At 46.2% G+C, this 17,799-nt stretch overlaps 8 protein-coding genes across 8 annotated transcripts; 4 read left to right on the top strand and 4 right to left on the bottom strand.

Moving 5' to 3' along the window:
• Positions 1-27: 27 nt before the first annotated feature.
• BX661DRAFT_177834 (uncharacterized protein) lies at positions 28-1,889 on the top strand. The gene has a single exon (XM_051534741.1). The coding sequence runs from the start codon at positions 110-112 to the stop codon at positions 1,778-1,780; it is 1,671 nt and encodes a 556-aa protein (XP_051394321.1). The 5' UTR covers positions 28-109; the 3' UTR covers positions 1,781-1,889.
• Positions 1,890-1,938: 49 nt separating this feature from the next.
• On the bottom strand, positions 1,939-2,440 carry BX661DRAFT_177835 (uncharacterized protein). Its single transcript, XM_051534742.1, has one exon. The coding sequence runs from the start codon at positions 2,406-2,408 to the stop codon at positions 1,947-1,949; it is 462 nt and encodes a 153-aa protein (XP_051394322.1). The 5' UTR covers positions 2,409-2,440; the 3' UTR covers positions 1,939-1,946.
• Positions 2,441-6,325: 3,885 nt separating this feature from the next.
• BX661DRAFT_66766 (uncharacterized protein) lies at positions 6,326-7,956 on the bottom strand. The gene is made up of 2 exons (XM_051539388.1): positions 7,608-7,956; positions 6,326-6,779 (listed from the first exon to the last, which is right to left on the bottom strand). The coding sequence occupies exons 1-2, from the start codon at positions 7,739-7,741 to the stop codon at positions 6,449-6,451; spliced, it is 465 nt and encodes a 154-aa protein (XP_051394323.1). The 5' UTR covers positions 7,742-7,956; the 3' UTR covers positions 6,326-6,448.
• Positions 7,957-10,929: 2,973 nt separating this feature from the next.
• BX661DRAFT_177841 (uncharacterized protein) lies at positions 10,930-12,426 on the bottom strand. Its single transcript, XM_051534743.1, has 4 exons — positions 12,011-12,426; positions 11,930-11,979; positions 11,665-11,884; positions 10,930-11,413 (listed from the first exon to the last, which is right to left on the bottom strand). The coding sequence occupies exons 1-4, from the start codon at positions 12,332-12,334 to the stop codon at positions 11,402-11,404; spliced, it is 606 nt and encodes a 201-aa protein (XP_051394324.1). The 5' UTR covers positions 12,335-12,426; the 3' UTR covers positions 10,930-11,401.
• Positions 12,427-12,711: 285 nt separating this feature from the next.
• BX661DRAFT_177842 (P-loop containing nucleoside triphosphate hydrolase protein) lies at positions 12,712-14,522 on the top strand. The gene is made up of 3 exons (XM_051534744.1): positions 12,712-14,040; positions 14,061-14,227; positions 14,254-14,522. Exons 1-3 carry the CDS (start codon positions 12,781-12,783, stop codon positions 14,363-14,365), a joined length of 1,539 nt encoding a protein of 512 aa, XP_051394325.1. The 5' UTR covers positions 12,712-12,780; the 3' UTR covers positions 14,366-14,522.
• Positions 14,523-14,716: 194 nt separating this feature from the next.
• Positions 14,717-15,779, top strand: BX661DRAFT_217464 (kinase-like domain-containing protein). Its single transcript, XM_051538780.1, has one exon. It carries the CDS (start codon positions 15,181-15,183, stop codon positions 15,763-15,765), a length of 585 nt encoding a protein of 194 aa, XP_051394326.1. The 5' UTR covers positions 14,717-15,180; the 3' UTR covers positions 15,766-15,779.
• A 678-nt stretch (positions 15,780-16,457) lies between these two features.
• On the top strand, positions 16,458-17,287 carry BX661DRAFT_169040 (uncharacterized protein; the record flags this gene model as incomplete). Its single annotated transcript, XM_051533488.1, has 2 exons — positions 16,458-16,514; positions 16,784-17,287. The coding sequence occupies 2 exons, from the start codon at positions 16,458-16,460 to the stop codon at positions 17,285-17,287; spliced, it is 561 nt and encodes a 186-aa protein (XP_051394327.1).
• Positions 17,288-17,360: 73 nt separating this feature from the next.
• BX661DRAFT_217466 (uncharacterized protein) lies at positions 17,361-17,751 on the bottom strand (the record flags this gene model as incomplete). Its single annotated transcript, XM_051538781.1, has 2 exons — positions 17,361-17,600; positions 17,627-17,751. 2 exons carry the CDS (start codon positions 17,749-17,751, stop codon positions 17,363-17,365), a joined length of 363 nt encoding a protein of 120 aa, XP_051394328.1.
• Positions 17,752-17,799: the final 48 nt, after the last annotated feature.

Here is a 17,799-nt window from a genome sequence, read left to right on the forward strand (position 1 = left end):
TTTTTTTGTCTTTTTCTTAAACAAGCACGCATATATTTTCTTTTTCCTTTAGTTCTATTAATTTTTCATATTTTTCACTTGCATTACACAAATTAACGATTTATGCCAAATGAACAAGCAATCGGCTTCGGCATTGAAAACGACCTTCGAGACAACAGAGTCAGAGCCAGAGGCGTCGGCAAAGCGGAAAGGACTGAGGGGCATTTTTGAAGCACGGGCCGAGTGGTCTGCCGAGGACAGGGAGACTGGGCTATTGCGCCTATTCCGCGACGGCGAGAGCAACAATCGAAATGAGTCAGTACTATGCAATGCAACAGAGGCAGACAGTGGGACAGAGACGCAGGTGGTTGGCGTCTTGGCAGTTCCCGGGTACATGACACCGACAGACTTTATGTCCTTTGCCGGGCTTTTTCGCGACAGCATCGGGCACACGCGGGTGATCCGAGACGCAGACTCGCACAACCACTACATCATCATGCTCCAGTTCACCAGCGCAGCGCAAGCAGGCGAATTCTACACGCAGTACAACGGAAAGACGTTCAGCCCGCTGGAGCCCGAGACATGCTACGTGGTGTTTATAAATTTGGTTGAGTGTGATGCGCGCGAAGTGCAGCACTGCCAATATAAGAGCGGTTGCGTGCAGGTATTGCCCGAGAAACTGTTTTTGCAAGCGGATAGCAGCGACCTGCCCGCGTGCCCGGTGTGTCTTGAGCGGCTGGACAGCACAACCGCGGGTCTTCTGACGATCCTCTGCCAACACACATTCCACAGGCGCTGCCTAGCACAATGGGGCGATGGCACCTGTCCGGTCTGCCGCTACAGCCAAACGGCGCCCTTCGTGGACCACGAGCAGTTCCAAAAGACGGTTTCTCTGGACCACGATCACTCACCAGACAACGTCAGTCGCTGTCACGAGTGTGGGCGCACAGATGATCTGTGGATTTGCCTTATCTGTGGCTCCATCGGCTGTGGCCGCTACGCCAACGCCCATGCCAAGGATCATTTCACCAACACCCAACACCCATATTCGATGAAGCTCGAGTCGCAGGTGGTCTGGGACTACATTGGCGATGGATATGTGCACCGGCTGCTCCAGAGCACGCAAGGAGGGAAGGTGGTCGCTATGAATACGCCACCAGCGCGCCCGGCCAGTGCCGCAGCTGTGATGGAGCTTGGCAGCGCTGGTCTGCGTGACGAAAAAGAGGAGGCTGCGCTGTCAGAGGCCCAGATCATGCTTAATGTTCAGCTCGAGTCGCAGAAGGAGCACTATGATATTCAGGTCGCTCGACTGCAGCACCAGCTGGCCCAGCGCCCAAAGGCTCAGGCTGACCTGGAGCACCGTTTGGCTGATGTGCAGCGCCAGAATACGGACCTTCAGGCGCAGCTCCGGGAGCAGTGCAAACTGGCAGATACCCGGGAGGCAAAAGCCGATGATGAGCGCAGGCAGTGGGTCGCAGAGAAGAGCCGGCTGGAGGCTGCAGTGGCGAAATGGATTAAAAAATCCACCGAGGACGCGCGGTTTCTGATGGAGGAGCGCGCAATGTCCAAAAATCTGGTCGAAAACCAGGACGTGTTAAAGTCGGAGGTTGCTGATTTGAAAGCCAAAATTGCTGATATGGAGGAACAAGTGCGTGACTTGTCGTTCTTTATATCCACGCAGCAGGCTATTTCGGCTGAACTTGGTGCTGGTGACGGTGGCGAGCTGCACGGTGCCACTGTTATTGGCGTTGCTGAGGCCCCAAAAAAGCATGGCAAGGGAAAGCGGCGCATTCCGCGCTAGTGACATATGAACTTTTATTTCCTGTATTGTAATTTTACGGTCCACTTTGCACTTTTAGTAATTAGCGCCTGTCCTAAAATTGTCTTTATTTATTTTCGCAAGTATTCCATAATGTTTTTATTTTATATATTCATGTATTTAATATATTACAAAAAAAATAGAAAACTTAATGCTCGCTAACAGGCTTCTCAGTTCTTTGTGGGTGAGGGTGCGATCTCGTCAACAAGCGCAAACTGCTCACGGATATAGCCTTTTTGAGCGGAATATTTTCAGAACCAGGCGCTGATGCTTCACTGGTATTACGATAAGGCAAAGGAGACATACATGCCTTGCCCATTCCCATTTCTATGCGCTCCTTAATATGGCCGCCAATGCCTGACTGCGTGTTCAAGTTTGTGTGGCCGCCGATTCCTGATCTCCGGTACTCCGGGTAGATGATACTACTTCTCTTGGACGGTTCTTCTATGACTGGGGCGTATCTGTATGTAACGGTGTATTCGGTTGGATTGGAATTTCGGCGCACTGGAAGTTGCGGCTGTGCTTTTGCAGCTAAAGATGATGATGAAACCATAGTGAATAAAAAGGTTTGAGACAAACAATAAGTAAATATAAAGTTTAAAAGCACCATCTCCTTTCCCTTTGCCCTTTTAAATAAATTTGTTGGCATATCTGTGTACATTTCTTGTGCAACGCAAAATGCAATCGCACAATTCCACTCTTATTTGTTCATGGCCTTTTTATGCTCCCGCTCTCATTTGCTCGCTCAGCTCACAGCAAATTAATCAGCGACCACAGTCAAGATAATCGAATGAACGCGGAATTCCACATAAAGCAGCGGGGTTCTTAATCAGGTTTTAAATTTCTCTTGGGCGTTGAGCGAATGATACCAAATGGTATGTTATGGAGGCTGTGGAAAAACAACTCATATGGTTTAATATTCATATCGATATGTATGTGTTAATAAATACGAAAATATAGGTGGTTAATAGACCACCGCCATTTACTGAAAAATAAAAAATAACCCCCCCCACACACAAAACTATTTTTTAAATACATTAGCTTGGTCAGTGTAGATGGTGCTTGTAAAACACAGTCATCAGCAGAGCAAACCCCAAAAATGAAATGGAAAAGATGAAAGTCGTATGAAGCGATTCGACCATCTTTTGGACAATTACACCCACAAGTTGAGACACAAACTTTAAAACTGTGGCTCCCAAGCCTCAAGGGCGGCAATATCCATCTTGCGGGGGGGGGGGGACTGCGACCCAGGCCAGTGGCCTGGGCTGAGACCCCTTCACGTACAGCTGTATCGGACAGATGCAGGACGTCACCCGAAGCCCTGATACAATTACATCGATTACGAAGCTGCACAATGTTTACGATTAACCCTGTTTTTGCCAGATCCTGATGACAGTAGCAATTGACGCAATTTCGAGGTGCATCAAAATAACATTTGTTTTGCTATTGTCGTTTCTTTTAATATTTGTGTATATGTGTGCGGCACAGGAGATGCCGCGCACTTATTATAATTTGCCTTTGATATATATGCTAAGGTGTTCCAGCCATGAGCACAGGAACAGCTCAGTTTTCTAATATACTTTATCCTTATTATAACAGCGTTTACTGGTAGTTGTCTGTCTTGTAAACCTGGCCAAATGGGGCCAGTAAAAAACAACAGTATGAAAAAAGTAATCTATAGAGCAGAGATGTATCATTGAGTATGTAAAATACAAAATTTTGCAGAAAAATAAAAAATAAATTGTTTCGATGGGCCGCGTCCCACGTAAAATTTTCAGCCGAAAAGGAATAAAAAAGAGGGCCAAAAAATAAGACCACAATTTATGACTAATAGGAGCAGAAAACAAAATTACAATACAATAATCCCATATGGCCTTACAAAATCCACAATGCGCATCTCTGATATTAAAATTTTATAAAATCTATGGCGTGGAGGATTTGAAGCAAAAATAACAATATTTCTTATTGGCCACGGGCTTCTTCAACTGAATTAACTTTTAAAGAAAAAAGCAAACAAAAGAGCAGACAAGTAGTTGTCAGAAATCAGCTATCTTAGACCACAATCGAAAGTAGCAGCCGTAAAATGCATTAAAATCAATTTTACGCGTTTTTTTGGACTATGTTTAAATTTCAATACAGGAAACTAATTTAAAGCGCTATTTTTATTTTATTTATAAAATAATGTGGGCTTAACACAATTTAAAAATTAAAAATTATAATCTAGAAAAATTAATATGGAGTTTTGGACAAGGTCCTCCACCCACTTTGTGGTTGCTGTCATTATAGGGGCATGTGGCCAGATCTACAATAAAGCCTATGGCTGACAAGGTGATGCGGTAGACAATTGGTCTTATTCATCAACTTTAGTTTATGTTTTTTGCTTGTTTTATATTTTACTCAATTATATATTTTCTCTCTCTCTACTTTGTGGTCACTGACTTTACCCAGTAGGGATTGAGCTGTCAGGTAGTAATAGCCGCCATGATGTAAGAAAAATTATAAAAAAGTATCCAGTCTTGTTGCACTTGGGTGTGGCCTTGCGTTTGAGCATGAGATTCAGATCAACTGGTAGTCTAGCAAAACACTCAAAAGCTGGGCGGTGCTTTAAAAAGCTGCGACGATATAAGAATATCATAATAAAATTGCACACCAATGCAATGTCACGATTCCGACATCTGAATTTGATGTTGGAGTCGATAGCAGCCTTGGTTTTATCATTAAGTATTGGCTTCAAATTCTGTATAATTTCAGACATCGTTTTATGATTTATCTGGAGGCATAAATAAATTGTCTTTGTGAATACTGTTCTTTTGAGCCAGCTGTGAAACGACAATTAAATAAAATAAAATTGTAAGCCAACTATTAACAGCATTAGTTGATTGCTTTGCATTTGTATTTTTAAAATTTTAAAATTACATTATTAGAATAGTTGAGCTAGTGTTGCTAACTATTTTTATTGTATTCTATGGTTATATTTTCTGAACTAGCTTGTAACACACTGAAGCGTAGCTTAAAATGCCTAGTGATTATGTGGTATCTATAGATCTTGATAGGATAAATGGCATGACACACTCCAGCCTGTGATTATTCCATTTTTCATTATATTAATTTCTCTCATTTATTTTTTGATACCAACTAAACTATGCGAGCGTTTGATCAATAAAACAAATATGAAGAGTTTTGCGCTCCAAAAAATCAACATTTGTCGCAATGAATGTAGATCTGGCAGGGAGGTCAGCCGATATGAAAAGGGTACTATTTGTATCTAATCATGTTATAGCGCTCGACCACCATCAATTGTTTTGTTTTTTAGTGTCTTCTAACCGCTGAATTTGTATATCTTGATTCGCATATTAATCAGGTGGTAATTTGATATTCCCTTGTACAATTCAAAAACCATTCTTTCACGAATTGGATGTCATTAGTTTTCTAGATAATTTTTTATAAAAATAAATGACCCATTGCAAAAAGCTCGTTATCAAGCAGCTTTATTAGTCGCTGCTGCTGTTGGTGCGGTGCTTGTACAGCGCAGTCATCAACAGAGCAAAGCCCAAAAGCGGAACAGTGATAATATAAGTCGTATGGAGCGATTCAACGAGCTTATCGCCAATAACCCTGCAAGCTGAGGCACATACTTCACAATAGAAGATCCCGAAAGCTCAAGACCGGCAATATCCATCGTGCGAACATTAAAGACCTTCAAGAAATTGTCAGACTGGAACACGGGATCAAGGTTAATGATCAAGCGGCTCTTAAGCAAGCCTGGTAGAGAATGAGACCAAGCATACCGCCGACAATAGATAAGAAGTGACCGATGACGGCGGCGGCGCCAACCTCATTGTGGGGGACGCTGATCTGGCAAGATAGCTGATGGCAGAGAACGCAAGTCCATTCCAAGACCTGCAAGAGCATAGTATGCATTCTCCTTGGATTCGTGGGGTAGCAGCAGGGATAGTGTAGTAAAGGCCAGAGAAGACGATGGAAATGATCAGGCCGCTCCAGATGATAGGACGGGCAAGCTTGGCCTTGTGGCGGAGCACCAGACCGGCGATCAGCGCGGCACCCATCGACATAGCCCAGTAGGGAGCGGTCTTGCCTCCGCCGTGGCGGTGTCCTTCATGCGCGCGGTGATGTACAGAATGGGAACGTAGACAGAGTGCGCAAAGAAGGCCATGGACATGAACAGGATATTGACCACGCACACTTGCAAGTTATGCTCATGCAACCAGGCGACGTTAAAAATCGGGCTGTGAGCACCAAACCGCTCCCACAAGAGGAACAAAGCAATGCAAACGGCACCAAAGATAATCAGGCAAAGAACCGTAGCCGAGCTCCACTTATGCTCGTTGCCACCAAAGACAAGGCCCATGGTCAGCATAATGACAGCGCCGAAAAGCAGCAGCATGCCACATAATCGAAATGCACGATGCTCCGAATAAGCGATTCGCTCCCGGCGGGCTTCTTGTCAGCAATAAGCGCTGGGGTGCACAGAATGGCCGGGATCACCATCAGGGGTGCTGCCAGATAGATGCTCCACCGGAACTTGCCATTGGCCGCCAAGTTACCGCCAATGATTGGGCAGCACCAACGCCAAACAGCTGCGCGGCACACAGGCCGGCGACAAACAACGAGCGACTACGTTCGGACGAGTTAGTAGCAACAGTCAGCCATGAGACCGATGCAACGATACCGCGCCAACACCCTGGAAGGCACGCAGAACGGCAAAGTATACGCAGAGTGTGCATGGCCTGCAACGCCGGTGAAGATGACAAATACGACCAGACCGAACCAGAAAGCTCCCAGACGACCAGTTAGTTCTGAGATGCGAAGCGTTGGAAGTATAAAAGACACGTAGCCGATGAGATATGCAGCAAGCATCCACAGTGAGCTCACCCCGACACCCCAGGGAGCGACTGCTTGGACAAAGAACGAGGCCGGGACCACAGTCTGGTAATTGGTGACAAAGATTGCGACCAGAGCACTACAAATTATTTAAAACTAAATAAATAATGGTTAGTTAGCAATATGTTATAACTAATATATGCGCTGGTGGGGGGATGATCGGCATTGCATATTTGAGGTGAGATATGAGCACGAGATAATGTCACACGGGTTCTGGGGGATAAAAGCAGCAGCAAGTGAACATGTAATCATATGTAGAGCTGTATGGCCAACTAGATAATTAAATAGATGCCAATTTAGGTGAGTAAACTTTTAATAACTTTTACATGTACACATGAAGACACGATACATTTGTTTTTATAATTTTGAAAGAATAAGATACGGCTCTGCCTCTGGCTCGAACCGCCAAAAAAGCTTAAAATACTGATCTGTATTCATCTCAAAAGATATCAATCCAAAGATGAAAAAGGCAATTTCCCAATAAAAAACATATGGTCCAAAAAGAAAGTGTTGTGAAATTTTTCTGTGAGGGATGGGTAAAAAAAGTATGTGCGTTGGGATTGGCCTCTTGGTTTTAGTGAACGGGCCAGAAAAAGTAAGCGGCCGACCAAAAAAATGACAACCAAGAAACATCAATTACGTTTCAATTGGATTATCCATTCGTAACGAATGAGTAAATTTCTAGGTTTCCGCATACGGGTATCGTGGCAAAAAAATAGCCCACTCATCTATTAGTTGTAATCTTGGGGTTGAACCATGGGTTGCAAAGAAAGGAGAGTGTTGGAAATAAAAATAAATAAAACCAGAACTAGAACCAGAACCTGGTACAAGCAAAAGACCCTGGAAAATGGTTGTAAACACAGATGTGTGTTAAAAATAAAAGATGACAGATTAGCAGAAAACTTACCCGATGTAAAAGACAATGAGTTTGGCCCTTGACACGGGCGAAACGAAATCATCAGCATTGTTGGGTGCCTTCTCGACAGAGTTTTTAGGCGACTCATTAGGCCCAGTATTAATAGCTTGGGCCGTTCCGATCATTATTCAAATATATTAAATATTAGTATTAGCGTAGGAAATAAGCGCAGACGAAATTATATAATAGAAAGTTTAACAAATAAAAAATTAAGAAATTTGAAGGGGAAATATCTTGATGCAAAAGCCAAGTGGAATGAAAAGGAAAGCCAACCGCCAAATATATATATTTTTTAAGCAGCAGGGTTTTATTTACTCTGGATAGGAAACTTGGGTGGGTGGGTAGGTGGGTGGGGGGAAGGAAATATGCAGAGTGGCCAACACCAACTAGAAAATTACCAGTATCATTTTTACAAAGATTCGCGGTACATATTTTCGTGAGATGAAAAAACGAGCAACGAGCAAATAACACTTGTCAATTTGTTGCAGGAGGAATTAGCTTAAAAAGGTTTACTGGCGAGTGGGCCACGCGATCGCCTGACTGAAATGGCTTTATTTGTTTCCCAATTTTTTCCCACTCGTATAGAGAAAAGGGATGGGAGACGGAGAAAGGAGCGGAAAAAATTCAATTTTTTTAGGGATGGCCCTAGTGCGGTCAGGCCCTATGGAATACAGCCAAACAAAAAAGTAATGATGCCCCCTGCTACTGCGCAATAAGTGTAGGGAAAAATATCCCAATACGCTAATCCTCCCCTCCAATCCCACTAAATAGGAACGGCATCCCCAATGTTGTTGGTAGTTGCTTTTGTGTCAATCTCCTTTTCTTACTTTACCGTACCAAACAAATACGAAAAAGTGGTCATGGGTGTTGATCGTTTGGAGAAATAAAAATTATTTTGCATCGGTGGTAGGACACGCACATTACTCCATGCTTGCTGTCCTGCATACATTAAGCGTGGAACAATCTTTAAAAATATGTATGTTTTATTTAAAACCAGCGGATGGCCTGCCATTCTAATAATGCACTATAATAGACATTCATTTTATTCCATTGGAAGCATAGGACACACAATGCATTTACATTTGCATGTTCGCATGTTTGCATGTGAGCAAATGACATGGAATGAGCACATGTTCTGGGATACGACGAGGGAAATTGGAACTGCAGGGCAGTATCAATTGAATAATTTACAATAGAGGTTTAGGCAGAGATAATATAAAAAAACAAATTAAGATTATGAAAATAAGGTCAGGATAAATCATTGCAAAGTATTGTACACTTTGTATCGTCAACAACAATTTTTATTGTAAATATCCTTCTACCACTTTTTAAGTGACAGGAAAGGTATTTTGCGTGTGGTTCAATACCAAAATAAGAAAAAAGGACAAACGGAGCATCATATTGATGACATATGAGCGCACATGAGTGAAATGTAAAATATATTATTGTATGTGTCCTCGTGCTTATTTTGTCACCAAATGTGTCCAAAAATGGAGCTTTCCTTTATTTCATGTGAAATGAATGAAGTTACAAAAAATGATTGCCGTTGCCCAATGCTTGGCCGAACTGGCGGTGGTTTGTCTCCCAAAAAATACACATAGGCCGAATTCATGTGAAAAACAAACAAATGGCGGCAAGCAGAAGCATGTGCTAAAATAAAAAACCATGGCAAGCTCTTTTTTGAGAAAAATGGAAGAAAGTAGTAGTGCGTCCAAAACGATGCGTGTGAAATACATTTATTTTGCAGTTGATTTTTCAATCTAATCCTGAAGCAGATTAAACGATTGAATACAGTGGGTAATTCAAGTTTATGGTTGTTATGCTAAACAAAAAATACAGCTCCTGTTATCTGAGCACATTTGGCGCAAGCGGGAAAAAATACCCACTATTTCCAGCGATGACAATGGTAATTTCGGGCTGCAGCATTAAGCTGCATACGTACACATATATGTATACGGCATGTGCATAAAATGGACATATATCCCTTTTGTTTTTTCTCTCTGAAATGTAAACATATAACTTGATATCAGTCGGTGTTGGTGGTGTGTGGGGATAAAAGCACATTTTGTTTGTTTGTTTGTTGGTTTTTTTTTTTTTTTTTTTGTTGTTTGTTGGTTTTACTTTGTGAAGGAAAAATGTAAACACTGGCTTCAGCATTTCGTATTTTGTTTGCAATTCATGTTTCTAGATAACACCTGGTATCAGTTTTCTGCCATTTAAAAAGTGAATCATTCGGGAATTGAATCCACCAACAAAAAAACAGGCATAGTTTTTTCTATGAAAGAAATGGCTCGCAAAAGAAAAATAGTAGACAAATTCAAGAAGGATATGCGTAATTGACGTGCTTTTTAATTGTGCACTATTACTATTCCGCCAAATAAAAAAGCACTATTCTACCAAAAAAGGATTACTGATTTACAGAAAACAAAAACCCGTTTAGAACAAAAATGGTTGTAGCAAGATCATGGGATCAATCTTGAAATACAAAAAAATTGATTATCATTATTAAAAAAACAGACCATTTGAATTTTTTGTTTTTACATTTTAATTTCCAAGTGTAGATTTGCGGGAGTGGAGAAATAAGAAGGGACCAGCAATTTTTTTTACAATATGCATGTGAGAAACAATAAACATACTAAAAACTGGTTCAAGTCTTGAAAATAAAACCAAGCGCGAAAAAAACGAAAGTGATTTTTGTTTACCTAAAGAAAAAAGCAAAAAAAAAACAAACAGATTTTGGTGTCATAAAAAAAGCAAAAAAACTACTATAGTGCAGTGCGCTTCGTCATAAAGGATAATGCACGCATACACGCACGCACTGCATGAGTAGATTGGCGATTATATCTTTGTCATTTAAAAATAATATTTGAGGCTTTTTTATTATGCATTCACAGCTTTTTCTTTATTGGTTTCAAAGATTTATAGTCATTAGAAAAAATAACTTGATCGTGATTTCTTTATTTTTAGCTTGGGATATAAAAAACAGAGTGTATCTAAACGTACCTGTTGGGTTAACAGAAAATACCCCTCACCACACTGTAGGAGCTAAAGTGGCTTGGTAGAGAGTATAAGCGCGGCAAATAACATTGACTTTTTTTCCCTATTGATTGGTACGGCAACGGAGAAAATCTCGGAATGATTAACTGAGCCAGTCAATGGAAAAAAGCCAAAGAGCACTGTCCAAATAATATATTTTTTTGGCCCGGGAACTTAATCCATTCATCTTTTCCGCTCTGGTGGGAAAGCTGAAGAAATAAAATAGGGACACTGTTATTTTTATCGCATTTTATGGCCCATAAATGCATAAAAATGTCAAAGTGGATAATCAGTCTGTTCGGCTGTTTGCTAATGCCGAGCTGTAATTTTTCTATTTTATTTTTCCCACTCATTGTGTATTTCTTGGCACATTAAGAAATGTATTCTTTTTTACAGTGGTGAGTGTGGTATATAGGTTGCATACCCTAGTTTTTTACACCCCCCTTCTCTCTAATGGACTCTCAGGAAAACCAAAATACCTATTTTTATATAGTCTCGTGATACAAGGTAGACAATGAAAAACCAATACGTAAATTACACTGGCGGAATGGTATAATATTCTTCGCTCCACAATTTTTCTTTCTTCCAGTGGACAGGAAAAAAAATGCCGCCATTCCCAAAATAAGTTTTTTTAAAGTCTTGACTGCGCTTGTCTATCTGTCCACTTATTTCTTGTGCAGACAGGGTGCTGCTAGTATGTTCCATTGGACAAGGAAAAAGATGCTGTCCAAGAATAGATTTGTCTTCGACTACGAATTCCACTACAAAAATAAAGGAAATCAATTTCTATACTAAAACTAAAAACCTAAAAAATATATAAATCCAACGCCAATTCCCTCCCTCTCCCTACAACCTTTTTTTCCATAGTTTTTAATCCAAAACAATTATTTTGTTCCCTTACGTCCTCTCGCTTCTTCCACCACTTTTCAAATTCTTTTATTTGTACAGTCTAAAACCAAACTTAATAATCACTCCCTCCAAACTACTTACAACCCTACTTTAATTAACCTACAATGAAGTTTGCTTTTGCCGCCGCTGTCCTTGCCACCACCGCCATCTGCGTGACCGCCGATAACGCCGATGCTCTGAGCCAGATCTCCGCCCACTGGGATGATATTGTCAGCGTCATCAACGAGGACCTCCCCGTTCTGCAGGCTGCCCAGCCGGCTATTTTCGCCCAGGCCACCGCAGTTATTGGCGGAACCCAGCTGACCGCCGCCTTCGACGAGCAGCTCGTCCAGCATGTTGCCACCGGCATTGCCCCCGCGATCATGAACCCGGTTCTTTCCCGCGCCGGCGTCACGGGGTTACTCTTGACGGAAAGCCCCTGCCACCGCCGGTGCCGTTGAGGAGGATACCAGCATCACTGTTGATACCACTTCTGTGGAGGAGTCCACCAGTGATATTGTTGACACGCTTCCTCGGAGGAGGAGGAGCAGGATTCCACCACTGCTGATGGCTCTGAGGAGGAGCAGCAGGATTCCACCACTGTCAAGGCTCTGAGGAGGAGGAGGAGTCCAGCGATATTGAGGAGGATAGCTGACTGAGGATGAGTCCAGCGAGGAGTCCAGCAAGGGTTCCAGCACTAGCGCTTCCAGGAGCAAGTCTGGCTCCTCATCCAGCGGTGCCGCCAAGGTTGCTGCCGGCTCTCTGGTCGCTGCCGTTGCCGTTGTCGCTGCCATGTTCTAAGACAACACCCCTTGTTTTTATTTTTATTTTAGGAAATAATTGTTTCTTTTTTCTTCTTAAATCAAATACCAGTAACATCTTTTAATTATTACATATTGTTGATTGTTGCTTCTATGTGGGAGTTTAGCATTGATACTGGGTAACTATGAGTATCTTTTGTTTTGGTGGTGATTGCGAGTCGAGGTTCTATTTGGAAGAGGGAGAGAACCATTTATCTGGAAGGCTTCGGTCCGGCTCAATCAAGCAATTAAATATGGTCCGTCTCGACTCGGCTCAGTTTAGACCATCTGGTTGAAAATTTTTTCTTTTATTATGCTCACTATTGAAAGAAAAGAAAAAAGCTACGAGGGCGCGTATCTTGCATTGTGGGAGTTTCTTGGGCTTTACCCGAAGAAAAAAAGTTTTCACTGTATTTTTCTCTCTACCAACTCCTGGATTCATGAACCCAAAGAGAAAAAAGATGTCGCTTCAGATTCTAGGAGCCGTTTCCAAGCAGAGCATTATTTTTAATGGAAGCAAGCGGTGCGTGTGGACAACCAGCAGCAGCAGCAGCAGCAGCATAAAAAGCTCGGCACTTCGGGCATCAGCACCCTCAGCAACCCAAAGCCAAGGCTTTTCCCATCCCCAACAACAACAAAGGAGAGGAGTGACCACCACTCACCACCACCGCCACCCACCCATCGGCTCCCTCCCCGCCTATTTCAAAGCGCAAAAGCCCACCACTTTCTTTTGTGCTTCTTTTAAATCTTTTCCCTTAAGATTTAATTTTCCCACACCAATTTCTTTTTTCCACAGCAGCAGCCTTGGTCAGTTAGCCAGCAAGAAAAAGATGCCACCCAAGAAGCAAGTCACCGAGGACAAGGTCCAGCTCGGGCGTCCCGGCAACAATCTCAAGATTGGTGTCGTTGGGCTTCCCAACGTAGGCAAATCGACATTCTTCAATGCAATCACCAATTCGGCGGTTCCCGCGGAAAACTACCCCTTCTGCACAATCGACCCGACGGAGGCCCGCGTCGGTGTTCCTGACGAGCGCCTGGACTGGCTGCATGATCTTTATGCGCCGACGAAGCGCATCGAGGCGTTCCTGACAATCACGGATATTGCCGGTTTGGTGAAGGGTGCGTCGGCCGGCGCTGGGCTGGGAAACGCGTTCTTGTCCAACATTAGCGCCGTCGATGGGATCTTCCATGTGGTGCGGGCGTTTACCGACGCGGACGTTGTGCACGTGGAGGGCGAGGTTGATCCGGCGCGCGATATGGAGATCATCCACACGGAGTTGCGGCTCAAGGACGTTGCGATGCTGAACAAGTTCATCGAGCTCAACCAGCGCGTCATTGACCGCATGGGCGGCAACGGGTCCGTCGAGGACAAGAAGAAGAAGGACGAGTTCAACACCGTTCTGAAGGTGCGCGATTGGGTTGCGTCCGGAAAGGACGTGCGCAAGGGCGTGTGGACCAATAAGGAGGTCGACACGATCAACTCGCAGTTCCTGCTGACCGCCAAGCCCGTCACCTATCTGGCCAACGTTAGCGAGAAGGACTACGTGCGCAAGAAGAACAAGTTTTTGCCGCTGATCAAGAAGTGGATCGACGAGAACAACCCCGGAGACAAGCTGATTCCGTTCTCGGCCGCATTCGAGTCCAACGTTGCGGCCATCGAGGATGCCCAGGAGCGTGCGGCGTTCATCAAGGAGAGCGGTGTGCCGACTGCGTCCCCAAGATCATCGTTACGGGCTATGACCAGCTGAACCTGATGCACTTCTTCACTGTCGGCACTGGCTGCGAGGTGCGCGCGTGGACGTGCAGGAAGGGCGCGAAGATGCCCGAGGCCGCGAGGAGCATCCATAATGACATCGCTGATTCGCTGATCCAGGTCGACGTTATGCGGTACGAGGACCTGCGGGCCGCCGGAGCGAGGCTGAGCTGAAGGCCACCGGCAAGCTGCACATCCGCGGAAAGGACGCGACTATCGATGACGGAGACATCGTGTACTTCCGCTCGGGCATGGGCAAGGCCAAGAAGTAAACCAAATGGGCTTTTGTTTGTTTTTAAATTAGGCTTTTTCCCTGTGAATGGAATTGACGAGGGGGCGAGCCTTAAAAAGGGTGCTGTTTCGGATTGATCGAGTGCGCAGGGCTTTGTTTACTTTTTATTTCCCTTATATATTTATATTTATATTTATATTTGATTCTCATTCGCCTTCATTTCACAGCATAAATCTGCAATTCCAGCTTCGGACGCAATGTACTCCAGACACAGCCGTCGTTCCAGCAGGCGTCCACGCAATGCAGCCGCCCAAGCACCAGCGGCTACGGCCATGCGGCCGCGCACAATCCTCCAGCAGCATTGGCCCCGCCACCGGCGCCGTCCGCGCTCACCTCGCACGACTTCACCAACTGGCATCGGATCGGGCGCGGCGGCTTCGGCAAGGTGTACCGAGCCACCCCCCTACACCCGCATTTCCCAACCACCCCCGTGGCAATAAAAGTAGTGGACAAGCGGCAGCTGAAGACCCCAGCAGCAGAGCAGCGGCTAGCGCAAGAGGTGAGCATCCACGAGAGCATGGACCACACGCACATTGCGCGCATCTACGAGTCCTTTGAGGACGACCGGTTCGTGTATTTGGTGATGGAGTACTGTGAGAACGGGGATCTCTGGCAGTACTTGAGGAGGCGCCTTGGGGGTGTGGCCGAGGGGTTGGCTGCGCTGGGGGAGGGCGAGGCCAGAATGGTGATGCGCCAAGTATGCGAGGCCACGGCGTATATACACCGCAGGGGTGCGCTGCACAGGGACCTGAAGCTGGCCAACATTCTGCTGGCTTCTAACATGCACGTGCGCGTATGCGACTTCGGGCTCGCCACACGGACCAACCAGCCCAGCAGCAGCAGCAGCAGCAGCAGCGGGGGCGGCATAGGGGCGAGGAGATGACATTGTGCGGCACGCCTAGCTACATTTCGCCCGAAGTTCTGGCGCGCTTGCCGTATGGCAGCGAATCCGATGTTTGGGCGCTTGGGTGTTTACTGGTGACCTTGCTGACTGGTACGCAGCCCTTTGGGGCGGTTGGCAGGGGTGACCAGATCACGGAGGACGTGGTGGCGCGCCAGGTGCGGCTGCCAAGGACGCTGTCGAGGGAGGCGCGGCACCTGGTGTTTGAGCTGCTGCGTGTGGATCCGCGCGAGCGGCTGCGCAGCGAGGAGATACTGGACCACGAGTTTTTTGCCAGTGGCAAGCCTGAGGTGCCACTGCAGAGGATTGAGGACAACGCGGGGAGGGATCGGATCCTCCCACACGCGGACAATGCCTTGAATGCAGCTGCATTATTGGGCGAGCGCATTCTGCCGCAGAGGCACGCGGGCGGAGCCGGACGTCGGCCAGGAGCACCCGCATTAGAACCGGCACCGGCACCGGCACCGCACCCACATTAGAACCGGCACCGGCCCCCGGCCTTGCCGCGGCCACCGACTATCTCGGCAACTTTTCGACCGCGCGGCTTCCGGCGCCGCTCAAGCGCAATTCAAGAACGGCACGCTGCATTTGCGGCGCGACCACCTCCTCGTTCTCGACCTTCCCAGCTCCCCCCAGCTCCTCGCGCTTTCCTCGTGCACCAGCGTATTTATGAATTCACCCGGCCCAATAATCCACAAACCCTGCACCCGTCCTTGGCGCGCACCACGTATCCGTGGAAGATGGAGCTGCTGCCTGCAGAGGTTGCCAAGGCGGTGCGTGTGGCGTGCCGGTGTGTGGAGACGCTGCGCGGACAGCAGAAGAGACTGGGGATCAGTACGCCACAGGGAAAGGCCTGGCTATATGAGGATGGGCCCGAGGGGGTGTTCCGCTTGTTGTTCTTCAACGGAGTCAAGGTTGAAATCACCAGAGCGCCGAAAACCCCAACGGCGGGGGAGCGGGGAGCTTGGGCCATGGTGGAGATCCCATGCAATGAAGAGGGGTTGCCTAACGAGATCCAAAAGTGTGCCCTGGGACGTGCTGATTTCGACAAGAGGGATAACCCCGAAACAAAAGTGCCTGGGAACTCCGTGGGATCATCGGCCATGCGATGGAGGCTTTGCGGCGAGCGGTGAGGTTTGATCTGATGTTGAGGGGGTTTGAGGAAAACATGATGGCTGAGAGGGAGGGCGAGCTGGAGCATGAGGGCGAGATCTTGTATCCTGTGGAGGTTGATTGGGATCAGCAGGATGCTTCGGAACCGTTTGTGCCGCTGGGACTGCGCCCGCGAAACAGTATTAGCAGAGGGCTGCCGCAGAGATCGAGTCAGCCGCAGTCGCAGTCACAGCACCACCATCACCACACCAGCAGCAACAGCAGCACAGCAGCACAGCAGCAACAGCAGCAACAGCAGCAACAGCAGCAGCATCACCACCAGCAGCAGCGGGGCCAAAGGCCGATCAGTGTGGGGCATCCGGGCGGATCCACCACACTGGGCAGCGCTTTTCCACCGAGAAGGCCAACCTAGGGCCAATCACCAAACTAGTCGAGGAGTTCAACCACCCACCAGCACCGCTATCTTTACTGTTACAGCCCAGTATCATCAATGGCAGCGGCACCACCCACAATACCAGTGTTACTGCCGCGCAGTTATCGAAGAATAAGAATGATGCGGAAATGGGTTATTTGCTGGCCGAACGCACGTTCCGCGATGCCTGTTTTTTGCCCGGTATTGGATGGTGCATGGCTGCCCAAGGAGGAGCTAGCGGTAATGGTATTGGCATTGGCACTGGTATTGGTGCAAATGGTGCTGATGATTGCCTGTTGACTATACTGTTTTGCGATGGGAGTCGGTTGTTGATTAATGTGCGCGAGCAGATAGCTTCGTATGAGGACGAGCAGACTCAGTACCATGGGCTTCCACTGTCTCACTCTCTACCGCTGAAGGTCAAGGACCGGCTGAGGCATTTACCCGATTTCCTCAGTCTAATGGGCATGCACTGAGGAAAATAATAATAATAATAGTATTTAATTAACTAAATGGAAAGTATATATTTAAGAACAATAAAAAATGGTTTTCTAGTATTGCTGCTGCTTGGGTTTGCGCAGCTTCTTATGAACAACAATTTCACGACCGGTATTGCAAGGTGCAAGCACCTCACCCTGGGGGATACAAGTGGGGCCACAGACATACGGGCAATTGTAGCAATCATGGTGCTCCGTATAGTAAGCTGTTTGCGTCACATCGTAGATGAACGTAGGGGGAGGGCGGATAACGTGGACGGTGATTTCCGGTGCTTTCGGTGGCGCAGCAGCGCTCCTCATAGCCGTAGTTGTCTTTACCGTAACCGTGGACCGCCGCCGCCATTGTTGTTGTAGCCGTAACCGCCACCACCGGGCGCTGCTGTGGCCGTCATCATCGTGGTGACTGTGGCGATAAATACGCTGATGAAAATACTGCGAACCATTTGCGAATAATAAAAAAATGCTGTTATGTGACTTTACAAAAAATGGAA

Source organism: Kickxella alabastrina (genome assembly GCF_025024165.1).
Source record: "Kickxella alabastrina strain RSA 675 chromosome Unknown BX661scaffold_3, whole genome shotgun sequence".
NCBI lineage: Eukaryota > Fungi > Kickxellomycota > Kickxellomycetes > Kickxellales > Kickxellaceae > Kickxella > Kickxella alabastrina.